Raw genomic sequence first — 14,303 nt, forward strand, 5'->3', positions numbered from 1 at the left:
CGGAAGGACCGCCGGCTGTATTGCTAGGGGGAGGAGGAGTTTAGCTTCCGGGACCAGAGCTTCCTGGATGAAGGTATGCCAGGGGGAGGGGGGTCGGCATCTGCGGCGGGGGGCGACGGAGGTGGCGGGTTGCAGTGGCCGGTGGTAAGAAGCCCATAGGCTTCTATAGGGTATCGCCATCCCTTTAGTACATCCCGCCCTGTAGGAGTAAGTGCTGCGCTGTGCACAGACTGCACACAGTGGAAAAATACTTCAATGGTGAGTGAGGTGCTAATGGATTTGCAGCTGTCCACTGACTGAGGGATTTTTTGCAGTTCGGCGTACACATGTGACCGCACACTTGCACAGCGAATATACACTCTCCTTGGGCGACAACTATCTGAACGCAGCACAACAAATTTAGCAGCCCAGCGATCAGGTCTGAATCACCCCCAATGTTTGGTCATTCAGTCTGTGTATGTGATTAATTGTATCTTGTTTGGTCAATTTACTTGGGACCAACAGTTGGAAGCTGTGCATTCTGTTTACATTTGTTTAACAAATAATTTGAAAAGTACATATCGCTTGTGGCTTTGTGATTTTAAACCATTATTGTCTTTATGTAATTTCATTATCTCCTTGTGTTTTACCACAATCTATCAGAATAAAAAATAGCTCGAGTTGAAAACCACAATAAGATTCAATAAAGATTAAATGATCATTTGAACAGCTTAAGATAGTAAGGCAGTGGTTCCCAAACTTTTTTGAATCACGGCTCCCTAGAATATCAGAATTTTTTTCAGGCACCCCTAGGCCAAATATTTCTTATTGAGAAATTGAGAAAGAAATATTACATTAAGTAGATCACGTTTATATGTCATCCTTAGGGTCAGTTTTGTGGTGAGGGACAAGATTTGCTGCTGTTTGGCCACATATTTTATGACTGGCAGCCACCAGCACTGGTTTTGCCTATTATATTGACCATGAATAATTTGAATTGGTCCTGGACCACCAACCCAGGGCACCCCTGCAAGTGTCCCGAGGCACCCCAGGGAGCCACGGCACACAGTTTGGGAACCTCTGTAGTAAGGTAAAAATGAGCAGATATGCATCCATGATAAGCTTTTGTCATATCCTGTAATGTTCATTGTGTTCATTTGAACAAACTTGTACCTTTCAGTATCTTAATAGTAATGGCAAGCCTCTTTGTCACAATAAATACAGACACCTTTATCTTTCCATTCTTCTGTTGAATCTGGTACAGTTAATTCATGTAGCAATGGAAAATTTTGGCAGTTGTGTTCCAATGAACTTGTAGTAGGCTTTATGTCACAAATTACACTAATATTGCTTTATTATAATTGTTTTTCTGCTCCCAGACTAGCAAGCAAAATGGAAAATCACTGAAGAAGAGAGCTCAAGATTTTCTTTTGAAGTGGAGTTTTTTTGGAGCCCGTGTTATGCACACTTTAACGTTAAACAACGCATCTAGTTTTGGTATTGGAGCTTAACAATGAAAAGTGTAATATCTTTATGTATAGTGTAAATACTGTATTGTTTCATAACAAATGTAATAAACACATAAAGATGTTTGAACATATATACAGTATGTCAGTCTAATCTATGGCTCAATTCAATATCATATTATTTGCCAGGAGAAATGATTGCCGTAATACATACTGTACTACATACTACGTAGCTACTGTATTTGTGGAGTCTACTCATTTTAATTCACTATCCATTTTAAAAGGAATAGAAATTATATGTGGCTTACACTCATTAAGATGCTTTTTGTAAATACTTTTAGCTATTTATATTATATATATATTAATATATAAATAAAGAAATAAAGACCTGTATACCATCACTCATTGCATTCTTATATCTAATAGAAAACACCTTGCAGAGATTATAAGGCTACAAGTCATGTAATCTGTATAAAAAATGCTAAGGAATTAACCTAAACTTAGTTACTTCCTCGATTACTTTTAATATCACTAACTAACCATAACTCGAAATTTATGGGCCAATTAAAAAATTTGGAGGGTTCCAAACAGCTACCCAATTCAACTACAATTCAGTTTCTTGCTTAGCCCAAACTATGGGCAACGCATTTATTAAATATTTAGCAATCACAAAGAGCTAATTTAATTATAATCACCCTTCATCCACATGAGCTGTAATTTCTGATTGATGCCCACATGAATAATAGTCAGCCATTTGATAGGACGCTTAAAGCATAGGTCTGCAAACTCGGTCCCCATTACCCCACACAGTGCATGACTCCTTGAGTGTATTGTCTACAACCGCCTTACTTCCTTTCTTTCCTCACACTCACTACTCGACCCATTCCAGTCTGGCTTCCGTCCTCTCCACTCCACTGAAACTGCCCTTACAAAAGTATGCAATGACCTCCATGCTGCTAAATCTAAGGGACACTACTCTCTACTTATTCTACTTGATCTCTCTGCTGCTTTTGACACTGTGGACCATCCTCTCCTACTGCAAATCCTTCACTCCATTGGTCTGCGCGACACTGCCCTCTCTTGGCTGTCTTCCTACCTCTCTGACCGTTCATTCTCTGTCTCTTCTCATGACTCCACCTCCCTCTCACTTCCACTAACTGTAGGTGTACCCCAAGGTTCTGTCCTTGGTCCTCTCCTCTTCTCACTCTATACGTCCTCACTAGGTAAGCTCATTAGTTCTTTTGGTTTCCAATATCATCTCTATGCTGATGACACCCAAATCTATCTTTCCTCTCCAGACCTCTCCCCTGCTCTCCTCACTCGTATCTCCAACTGTCTCTCTGCTACCTCTTCCTGGATGTCCCAGCGCTTTCTTAAACTTAACATGTCTAAGACCGAACTGATCATCTTTCCTCCCTCCCGCATAACCTCAACTCCTACAATCTCATTATCTATTGATGGCACTACTATCTCCTCTAGCCCCCAAGTGCGCTGTCTTGAAGTAATCCTTGACTCCTCCCTCTCCTTCAAACCACACATTCAGCACCTCTCACAAACCTGCCGTTTTCATCTAAAAAATATTTCCAGGATCAGACCCTTTCTGACCCAGGATGCTACTAAGACTCTTATCCACTCACTGGTCATCTCCAGACTGGATTACTGTAATCTCCTCCTGACTGGCATTCCTGACAAACACCTCTCTCCACTCCAATCTATCCTCAATGCTGCTGCCCGGCTCATTTTCCTCACCAAACGCACTACGTCTACCTCTCCTCTCTTACTAGACCTTCATTGGCTCCCCTTTCCTTTCAGAATCCATTTCAAGCTTCTCACACTCGCTTACAAAGCCCTCACCCACTCCTCTCCCATCTACATCTCTGATCTTATCTCCCTTTACATTCCCACACGTCCTCTTCGCTCTGCTAATGCACAACGACTTTCCTGCCTACGGATCACCTCCTCCCACTCCTACCTCCAAGATTTTTCACGTGCTGCACCATTTCTCTGGAATTCCCTACCTCTCCCCCTCAGACTCTCCACCTCTCTACAAAACTTCAAACGGGCTCTCAAGGCCCACTTCTTCACCAAACCCAGCCAAATCTCATCCTAACCCTCTGTTCTACACTCTCCATGTACCCCATCTATGTCACGCCTGTCTGTCTACCCCTCCCCTTTAGAATGTAAGCTCTCACGAGCAGGGCCCTCTTCCCTCATGTGCTTATCCTTTCTTACTTTAATAATCTTCAACTGCATCAACTCCAGCAGTCTTCTGCCACCTGATACTTATTCCAGTGTCATCTGCTGATGTAACTATGTTTATTTACCCTGTACTTGTCCTATACTGTCATCAACTGTAAGTTGCTGTTTTCCTGTTTGATTATTTATGTACTCTGTAATTGGGCGCTGCGGAACCCTTGTGGCGCCATATAAATAAAGGATAATAATAATAATAATAATAATAAAGGTGCACAGGTGTATTAATTACTCACAGACACATTTTAAAAGGTCCGCAGGGGGAGTTAATTATTTAACTTGTGATTCTGTGAGGAGACCTGCAAAACATGCACTGTGTGGGGTAATGAGGACCGAGTTTGCAGACCTATGGCTTAAAGGATAATGGGCCTAACTCAGACCTGATCACAGCAGCACATTTGTTAGCTAATGGGCAAAACCATGGGGGTCATTCCGAGTTGATCGTAGCTGTGCTAAATTTAGCACAGCTACGATCTTCTTCCCTGACATGCGGGGGGACACCCAGCCCCAGCACAAATACAAAAGCATCACAGAGCAGCGAGGCCTTTGTATTTGAGGAGTAACTCCCGGCCAGTGCAGCTCCTGCGGCTGGCAGGGAGTTAATGGACGCTGCCACTGGCCGCAGCGGCTGCGTAAAACATCAAACAGCCGCCGCGCCCCCCCCCCCCAACGGTCCGGCCGCGCCTGCATTGGCCGGACCTCTCCCCCTAAACGGCGGCTTAACACCGCCGTTCAGCCCCCTCTCGCCCAGCGACCGCCTCTGTGTCTGTCTGTGAGGCAATCGCTAGGCAACAAAAGCTGCCATGCGCCAGCGCACTGTGGCACCAGCGCATGCGCAGTTCCGACCCGATCGCTGCGCTGCGACAAACTGCAGAGAGCGATCGGGTCGGAATGACCCCCCATGTGCACTGCAGGTGTGGCAGATATAATATTTGCAGAGAGTTAAGGTGGCCATCCACTACTCAGACTTGTCTGAACTGCAGATAGCATCAGATTTCTCTTGAACTCTCCCGGGAGCGTCCCGGGAATCGGATCAGACCCTGGCTTTAATTTGCATTGCTTTCACTTCAGATATATCTGATGCAATATATCATGTGCCAGATCGCATCAGGTATATCTGATGCACACATGCTACATGCGATTCATCTGATGCTGCTGCTGCCGCTGTTCCCCCTCTTGGTGGGTGGGAGTGGCCAGGGAGATGCCAGTCAAGTGACGCTTCAGATGAATCTGATCAGATACATCTGAAGTAAAAAAAACACTCTGATGTGCACCTGTTTTCTTCAGATTCAGATAAATAGTTGGGGCAGCCTCAGAGATCTGTAGTTCAGACATATCTGACACGGGAGTGAGCATTGGATCGGAAGAGCCATCCAATGTGACACTTTTCTTCAGATATGACGGTCAGATGCATCGAAATCTGAAGAAAACTGCCCAAATCTGAGTAGTGGATGGGGACCTTTAGATTTGGGTGGGTTATTTTGTTTGTTTCTGTGCAGGGTAAATACTGGCTGCTTTCTTTTTACACTGCAATTTAGATTTCAGTTTGAACACACCCCAACCAAATCTAACTCTCTCTGCACATGTTATATCTGCCTCCCCTGCAGTGCACATGGTTTTGCCCATTAGCTAACAAATTTGCTGATGTGATGAGGTCTGAATTAGGCACAATGTTTTCCTATAGGCCATAGTTTTAATAAGTGAACTGACAATATAATTTCATAGAATGTCATGGATATGTTTTGCCTTTTCTAAAGTAGCAGCTACGTATCCTGTTATGTACTGTACAGTATGTTCTCTATTTAATAGATACACACAAGCCCTCCATAAAAATGCAAATTTATACTATTATATTATTATTCACACGTACTGTATATATTTTTCTTTTAAGCCATTACATATTGCTGTATTGATGTTATAATACTGGAAAATGGTGGCTGATATATAAGACACACAATAAAAATACAAATTTGTAATTTAACTAAATTGCAGGATTAAAATTACCATTATTGTTTTATGTAGTTATTTAATAGTATTAAATAGGACTCAGTAAGGTGTTATATTGTTCCTAAATGTATACAATTCTGGTTGACTCTGGAAAGTTTGTTATATTTACATAGCAGATAAAGTACATAGACAGAGAACAGTAAAGCTGATCGTAAATCAAGTCTTTGCTTTTCTTTAGTATAGGACATCTTACTTTCATCAGGATGCCCTTTGATCTAATGTTTGTGTCATCAAATAGTAAATAAATTGAAATATGTGCCTCATTCAACTAGAGATTAGAATAAGATCCAAAAACTGGTCTTTGTTGATCTTGGTAGGTCATTTAAAGTACAGCAACTATTGATTTAATTGCCTTCACTTGCTCCTTGTAGAGTGTGGGGAGATGGTCATGAAGATAATAGCAATAATGCACTTTTCATTTTGTTTATCTGCAGGATCATTCCATTTAATAAGAATGCTACTTGATGAATATATACTACTGGCTGTGGAGACACAGTTTAACAACGATAAGGAACAAGAGCTCCAGAATTTATTGGATAAGTACATGAAGAATGCAGGTAGATTGGTAGAATATATATTTCAATCTTTATAACCAACAACAGATATACTGCAACTGCTTTTAGTACAAAATAATACAGATGGCGCAAGATGCATGATACAACTTACTGTAGATGCGCTGCCAGGAGTAGCAATTATTCTTATTCTTATTATTATTATTATTATTATTATTATCCTTTATTTATATGGTGCTACAAGGGATCTGCAGCGCCCAATTACAGAGTACATAAACAAAATAATCAAAACAGGAAAATAGTGACTACAGTTGAAGACAATATAAGACAAGTACAGGGTAAATATAGGGTAAATATAGTTACAGCAGCAGATGACATTGACATAAATATCAGGATGGCAGAAAACCGTGGGATTTGGTGTCATGGAAGATGATAAGCACATGAGGGTTAAGGACCCTGCCCGTGAGAGCTTACATTCTAAAGGGGAGGGGCAGACAGACAGGGGTGACACAGATTGGGTAAACAGTAAGCGTGGAATAGATGGTTAAGGGGGGTACTCACGGAGAGATCCATGCTTAAAATCTAAGCAATCTGACTAGATTACTTAGAGTTTAAGCACAGATCACTCGTGTGTACCCCCCACAGCGATAGTGATGCGCGGCCCCGCACATTGCTATCGCCGGTGCTAGATTGGCTCAATGAGCGAGCTCCCCAAACCCCCCTTCCCCACGCTCAGCACATATCGCGCTGTGCTGAACGGGTGGGGAGATGTGTGTTGAGCGGTTCGCTCAGCACACATCTCTCCCGTGTATAGGGTCCTTTAGGATGAGAATTCCCTGGCCACTTTGGATTAGTTTTTTTTATCACAATATAATGTTATACAGTTGCTGATTTTATATATATATGTGTGTGTGTGTGTGTGTGTGTGTGTGTGTGTGTGTGTGTGTGTGTGTGTGTATCACTCCAAAACATTTCTCACAGAGACACTATTCACAGAAAAACAGCAAATACCTGCTTCGCTGGCAGCAGCACGTCACTGCCTCACTGAAAGCAGCACATCACTGCCTCACTGACAGCGGTACATCACTGCCTCACTTATAGCAGTACATCACTGCCTCACTGACAGCGGTACATCACTGCCTCACTGACAGCAGCACATCACTGCCTCACTGACAGCAGTACATCACTGCCTCACTGACAGCAGCACATCCCTGCTTCACTGACAGCAGTACATCACTGCCTCACTGACAGCAGCACATCCCTGCCTAACTGAAAGCAATACTTCACTGCCTCACTGACAGAAGCACATGAATTAGGCCCTTAGGGGTCTATGTACTAAAACTTGGAGAGAGATAAAGTGGACAGAAATAAAGTACCAGACAATCAGCTTCTAACTGCCATGTTACAGGCTGTGTTTGAAAAATGTCAGGAGCTGGCTGGTACTTTATCTCTTTCCACTTTATCAATCTCCAAGGCTTAGTAAATTGACCCCATAGTCACTTACACTATTAACCAGTTAAACATTTATTCATTAAAAATAATCCAAATTAAACAGTCTATTCTGAACTATCTTTTCCTCCTGTTTTATATGATAGATATACATATACAACTCTTGGGTGTATGGTCACACTCTAATATACAGTATATGCATGCCTTTGACTGTATATGTCACAACACACACCAAGGTATGTGTATGCCAGATTGCAACCATACACCCAAAAGTGGTATATGAGTTACTTAAGCAGCATTGTGACACAGTGGTAATCAATGTTATGTCAGTGCTGAGACCATGCTTTTGCTTTTGATCTGGGTCAGAGATTGCATGCTCTTCTATTTTTTTGTGTGATCTTACTGACTGGAGGGAAGCGACTCTAGTGGATGTTTTGTAGAGAATTTAATTTGCAAGCTTCACTGGAGCAGGTACTAATGTGAATGAACATTGTCTGTAAAGCATTGTTTAATATGCTGGCATTCTATATATAAAGGTAAATAATATATACATGGTGGTCAAAGCTTTCCTGGGAAATAAATGTTTAGATTGTTTTAGAGTCATTGGAGGGGATATGTATCAAGCATCTGATAAATATAAAGTGGTGAAGTTGCCTAAAGCAACAAATTAACTTCTGTCAATTCAAAGACTGTTTATTTCCTTCAGAGGAAAAATGGGAGACCATGTGGTACAGATGGTACATCCCCCCTCCTCTGATGTCAGATGTTCTGCAAAATACTGAGTGACCTCCCTGTGTTGTATGAAAGAGGTTAAGAAATACAATAGAGGTCAAGTGATGTTGTGGCATCTCTAGCTATAGATAATGATCAAGTTCAGTCTTATTGTCTGCTTTATGTCAATGACCCATCAAGCTTCACACACTACCCTAGTTACAATAACAGGTGAGACATGATTAATGGTACATAAAGCAGACAATTATTGCTGAGGCCACTATAGTGTACAACTGATAAAAGGACCAATGGGGCATAAAGAAGGAAAGAGCTGGGGTCCTCAGATGGAAGCCCATCTGGTACCCATCACTGGGATATAGCATAAGTGCCACATATTAACCACTTAACTGGCAAGACAGGCTGACAAGGCCTAACAAGGTTACAGCAAATGTGACTGTCCTCTTCATCCCCTGGTGTTTTAAGAGGAAATATATTCAACTCCCAGGTGTGATGTAGCTGTCTCTTACTGTGGACATCACCCCAGAACATCATCCTAGTGCACATGCTCCTATAACAAAAGTGCAAAGAGAGAATCTTGAGCCTACCCTTGAACTCTAGTATGCAAAGATCGGCTGCAGCAGGGAGACTGTTGATAAGTCCCCCCTATGACACACTCAGTTGTGCTTTACATGGTGGAAATGGGAAGAGTGCCTCATAAAGATGTATTGCAACTGGGAGGATAGGGGTGCAGTATTTCAATGGTGACACATGGCACAGGTGGAGGGGAGTAGTACAACAATAGGGATCTATGGGGATTGATGAGTGAGGGTGCTTCCACTGAGGATTTATTACCATTAGTAATAGTATTACAATTGACATGAGAGGGGTAGGGGTGATGCCACTGGGAATCTATGATCACTGGGGGTGTGGGGTTAATGTTACAGTAGGAACATACAGTATGGACACTGAGGTGGTGCTAGATACATGCAATGTGTATTTTTTCAAAATAATAGGTACATTTAGTTTTTTTACAGATGTTCTTGACTTAAAATTATTTGAATAAATTGACAATTTTTGATGATGTTTTTGAAAAAATAATTGTCAGTTAAGTGGTTAATAAATACAGAGACAGTTGCTTCACAGAGCATTAATACATTTTTACATTTCCAGATGCAAGCAAAGCAACATTTACTGCCTCACCAAGCTCTTGCTTCCTTGCTAGCCGAAACAAATCCGGTGGTCTTCCAAGTGATCCTGCAGTTAAAAATGAGTGTCTCCAAGAACAGAATTACCATGATCTGTCACCACAGCAACATGTTGGACTTGTTCGTGGCTTACACTCTTTTACAAATGAAAATAATGAAGACATTACACTTACAGGTAATTTGTGTGGTAATAGTATGGGTGAAAATGCATATCACGCCATGAATAATGTAAAATTAATAATCTATAAACCAAAACATGATTACTATTGATCTTTGCAGGTAATGTATTCTAGTGTTTACATAATTTTCAAAAGTAAAACTGGTACATTCTGGTTTTCTGAAGTGTGTGCAGATCATAAACCCACCACTTCCTTTTTTGGTTCCTCAAAAGGTAGTATTAATAGAACTTCCTGCTTATCCTGATAATTTTGGTTTAGTAAGAACTACATACTGTTTTAATTAACATTGTGCTTTACACACACTTTCCTGGAATAATTATGTCATAAGCCATAATATAAGCCATTTTTGAATTTTGAAGGCATTTAGAAGTCATCAAGGAACTGAAGGCCTGTGTTGTGGCTGCATAATCTGAATATTATGATATACTGTACTGTCCTGACATACAGTAGAAACTGTTTAGTCAAAAAGAGACCACATAGCATACCATTGAAATATATTTTCATTTAACATTTATTGTTTTTTAGATCACATGGAGGTTTCCCACAGCACAGCCCATCTGATGACTCCACCTATGTCACCAACCATTTTGAACCGAGGAAGTGTTATAAATCAAGGACCAATGGCTTTAAGGCCTTCTAGTGTAGGTTCAGGAATACCTACCCATTCTCAAGCCTCCTCATTTTCTGAACCACTCTACCAAAATATTCCTCAACCAAACCAGAACTATTTTGGTACTAGTTCAAACTATCAAGCCATGTTTAGAGCACATGTTCAGTCTCCTTCTGGGGCCTTTCACCATAGGTTGGATCAGAGTCGATACCCACAATTAAATGAGCAACAAGTTCCACGAGATTATTTCACCAACAGCTGTGCAGTAACTCCATTTAACACTCGTCCTTCTTCAAACTATGGAACTTCATCAAATACTCAAGACATGCAGTTCTTTAATACCAGTGGATTTAATTTTTTAAATGGTTCTGTCTCTGGAAACTGTCCAGGAGGAGGTTTTTCTTCAAGCACATCCAATGGTATTGTTCAAAATTTGTATAAAATAGTTTGTTTACAATATTTTTTTTCCAAATGTAACATATAATTTTATTCAGCATATCATTTTACTCAGCAGAACCTGCTTGTGCGTCCTATTACATTACTTTGCGTCTAAGATGCATTTTCACAGAAAAAAATGCACAAAAAGACGCTTGGTGCTGCAGAGTCACACAGCACTCACACGTTATGTGTAACACAACTTGTAGCGCATGGAGCAAAGATGTAAGAGGACACATCTGTGTCTGCAATATCATAGCCTTTTCTGATCTTTCATTATAAAGAGGATTAGAAAAGTGGAGAATAAAGTAGATGATTCTTGTGAACTACATGTACTGTCAGATAAATGTTTTTTTTTCTTTGAGTAGATTAGTGTGAAGTATGTATGGAAGCCAGCAAGATGATTGTTTCTGGAGTTATTTGCTTAGATACCCAGTGGTATTACTGGTACAGTAGGTGAAAGTAAAAAAAAATTAAAAAGTGGCCCTCATGATGATCATTAATATATACATTAAATAAACCAGTATATCTAGCTGTGGAAAATCCTATTGACATAGAAATTAAATCTATATACATTACTTTTGATATTTACCAAACTTGTACTGTATGTTGTGTCTTTTCTGATAGGTTACTATGGAAATCCTTTAAACTACTCAGAATCTCATCGGCTTGGGTCAATAATTGATCAACATGTATCAGTCATTAGCAGCGTTAGTTCTATTCGCCCTCTTCATTCATTTAATGACATCCATGATCCACTCAATATATTAGATGACAGTGGAAGAAAGCAAGTTGGATCTTACTACTCTGACTCATCGCCTCCTATTATTTGTCACAATGCAGTGGGTAAGATAAATACAATTTTTTTTTGCAGATAATTAACTGAAGTTAATCACAGACAAAGGCAATATCTGTTATTGGGCTCCTTTTAACACTAATACTAAATACCAGTGGTATATTTAATTTAGTATCAGTGGTACTATCAGTGGTACTAACGAATATGCTACCAGTACTTTACATAACTTATCTGTCCGGTGGGTCCCACAGTGTTCCCCTCCCCTATCCTGCACCCTAACAATGCCAGTGAAGGGCTAATGACCAACATGCATGCGCATTGTGCTTAAAACCGGCGGGAAATCAACAAAGCCTTAAAGACTTCACTGAAGTTGGAAAGCGACCCCATTTCCCAAACCCTTCACTGCCTAAGTATAAGATGTTGGTAAATCTGGCAGCATAGCATCCCCATAGAAACCTATGAGGGTTGCGGCTCGGTTGCGGCTGCCGGTAGGAATGCAGGTACCTGCTGCGGTCCCTCAGAAATACATTTGAGGGATACTAAATATTTGAGGTTAACCCCACAATATTAAGTTATGTTAATTCTTAAATGGAGCCCATTGTCTGTTTAACTTCAGCGATGCTACTCCCAGCACTCATCTCAGCTCCCTTCACTACTTTTTGTGCTAAGTGCTTTCAGTCGGTAACTTGCACCTGCAAAATGCAGTAAGTCATCAGCATTGTGATTTATGTACATACTTAACATAACACCCCTGTACCTCACACTGTGGAGATTCTTCCCAGAACTACTTGGTTGGGCATAGGCCTGGATTCTTGTTCTGCCTTGCGGCTGTCTTTTTTGTGTTTTCACTACTTAGAGGTCCTGCTGGAATTTTAAACTTGAGGGCCTGTGACTTGAGCTGCAAGCTTAAATGTTGTGATCTAATACATACCTCCCAACTGCTCTGATTTTCGTGTTTTTTGGGGACTGTCCCGCTGTCCCACCCGCGGGCAGCAGTGTCCTGCGGTGGGGGGGGGGTTAGTTGGGAGGCTCCTACACTCGCTGCTCTGCTTAGCAGAGCAGCGCTGAATAGACGCTGTGCGCATGCACACAGCGTCTATTCAGTGCAGACAGAGGGAGAGAGGGCATGCCAGCGGCTAACAGAGCGCTGGGCATGCCCCCTCAGTGATGAAACCGGGGGAGTGGCTCGCGATCATGGGTCCTCTTGTGAATCCACGCCCCCTTTCAAAGGCCATGCCCCTTTTCGGGAGCGCGCGTCGCCGCGCGTGTGTCCCTCTTCACAGCCGGACAAAATTGGGAGGTATGTCTAATACCTAATGTTTTAATTTGACTTACTTTCCAAAATGAAAACAAGCTGTGACAGTAGCTGTCTTTTTGTTTTAGTCTTCTATGTTTGTTGGTAGTTAGTGTTCAGTTTTGCATGTTCAATATTCCAAAGGTGTTTAAGTAGAGGGGTTGTCAAGGTAGTCTTTTAAAACCTAGCAAATATAGTTGTGTAGTTTAAGACACTGCTACCAGAGTAGCTGAGCTGTATTGTGTACTTGAAGAAAGCCTGAAATAAACAGTATTATTAGAAGTAAGATAAAGGAACATCATCATTACCTCTTAAAAACAGGAACAATTATGGCTGTTGACAGAGTGTTGCGGTGTCGGATAGGGATGTTAGTCCACACAACGGCACTTAACAGGATGATTGGTTTATTCATATAACAGAGATAACAGCTTGTAGTATATAGAAGGTGTTCTGCAGCAGCAGAAACTTACAGTGAGTATACATATCAAGCACTACAGCAGTAACACAGCATCTCAGTACACACAGGATCCAACAGTATACACACAGGGTACGGCTGCGGGGTAGACAAGGTCGCACACTGAGGAGAGTAGAAGCTACACGTCAGTGCAGTTGTCTCTCCAAGGAAGAACTCTCTCAGGCTGTTCACTAAGCACCTCCTCCTGCACTGAGCTGACACTAGGAGGGAAAACACTAGAGCAGGAAAGCTGCCTCTAGTGTTGGGAACGGAGACAGACAGCAGAGTGATTCACTGTCTAACAATCGCTAGCATTGCCTTCTATCTTTCATTTTACTGATTTCTAAATACATAGGTGGCTTTTGTAAACAGAGTATATACAGGGGCATCAAGGGAACCAGTGACAATCCAAGCAACTGAATAAGAGTGTTGCTTTGTGGCAAGGGGGCGTGGGCCATTGTCATCATTCAAGGGGCGTGCCCAGCATTCCCAAAAAATTGGGCTTGGGCTGCCCCCAGAGACTCTCCCTGCACTGCCGGATCAGCTTTAATGACAGGAATAACCATAGGGTACCCAGATCCTGGTTACTGATGCATTTTGGTGTCTGTACTTTGTCCGCATCTATATCAACATCAGACTGCCATCAGATATACAAGACACCCTCAGGTTATTTCAGGATGTCCGGCTAGACCACTGCTCCCAAGGATGCAGCTACTGGCTTTTGCATGTCCGGAAAACAGGTCCGGCACACCCCATTTTCTGAAACTTTCTCTATCCCCAACCCCAAATGGCTGCAGACTGTCACTCACCCAAGATCTGCAGCTGTACTGTGACTGACATCACAAGACCTGATCTGCACATGTGCATTGCGGCTCTTGCACATGTGCAGATCATTAAACATTGGAGAGTTGCGTAAATTTCTTAATCAGTCCCCTGTTAGCAGTAACATGATT

General features: G+C 41.7%; 1 protein-coding gene across 1 annotated transcript in view; it reads left to right on the top strand.

Moving 5' to 3' along the window:
* The window catches only part of RFX6 (regulatory factor X6), an 83,406-nt gene that overhangs the window by 58,267 nt on the left and 10,836 nt on the right, over positions 1-14,303 (top strand). Inside the window, exons 9-13 of the mRNA XM_063919333.1 lie at positions 1,359-1,476; positions 6,140-6,262; positions 9,548-9,757; positions 10,287-10,790; positions 11,434-11,652. Of these exons, the coding sequence (XP_063775403.1) occupies positions 1,359-1,476; positions 6,140-6,262; positions 9,548-9,757; positions 10,287-10,790; positions 11,434-11,652 (1,174 nt within the window). The remainder of the gene's footprint in view (positions 1-1,358; positions 1,477-6,139; positions 6,263-9,547; positions 9,758-10,286; positions 10,791-11,433; positions 11,653-14,303) is intronic.

The sequence above is a fragment of the Pseudophryne corroboree genome, chromosome 4 (genome assembly GCF_028390025.1).
Source record: "Pseudophryne corroboree isolate aPseCor3 chromosome 4, aPseCor3.hap2, whole genome shotgun sequence".
Lineage (NCBI taxonomy): Eukaryota > Metazoa > Chordata > Amphibia > Anura > Myobatrachidae > Pseudophryne > Pseudophryne corroboree.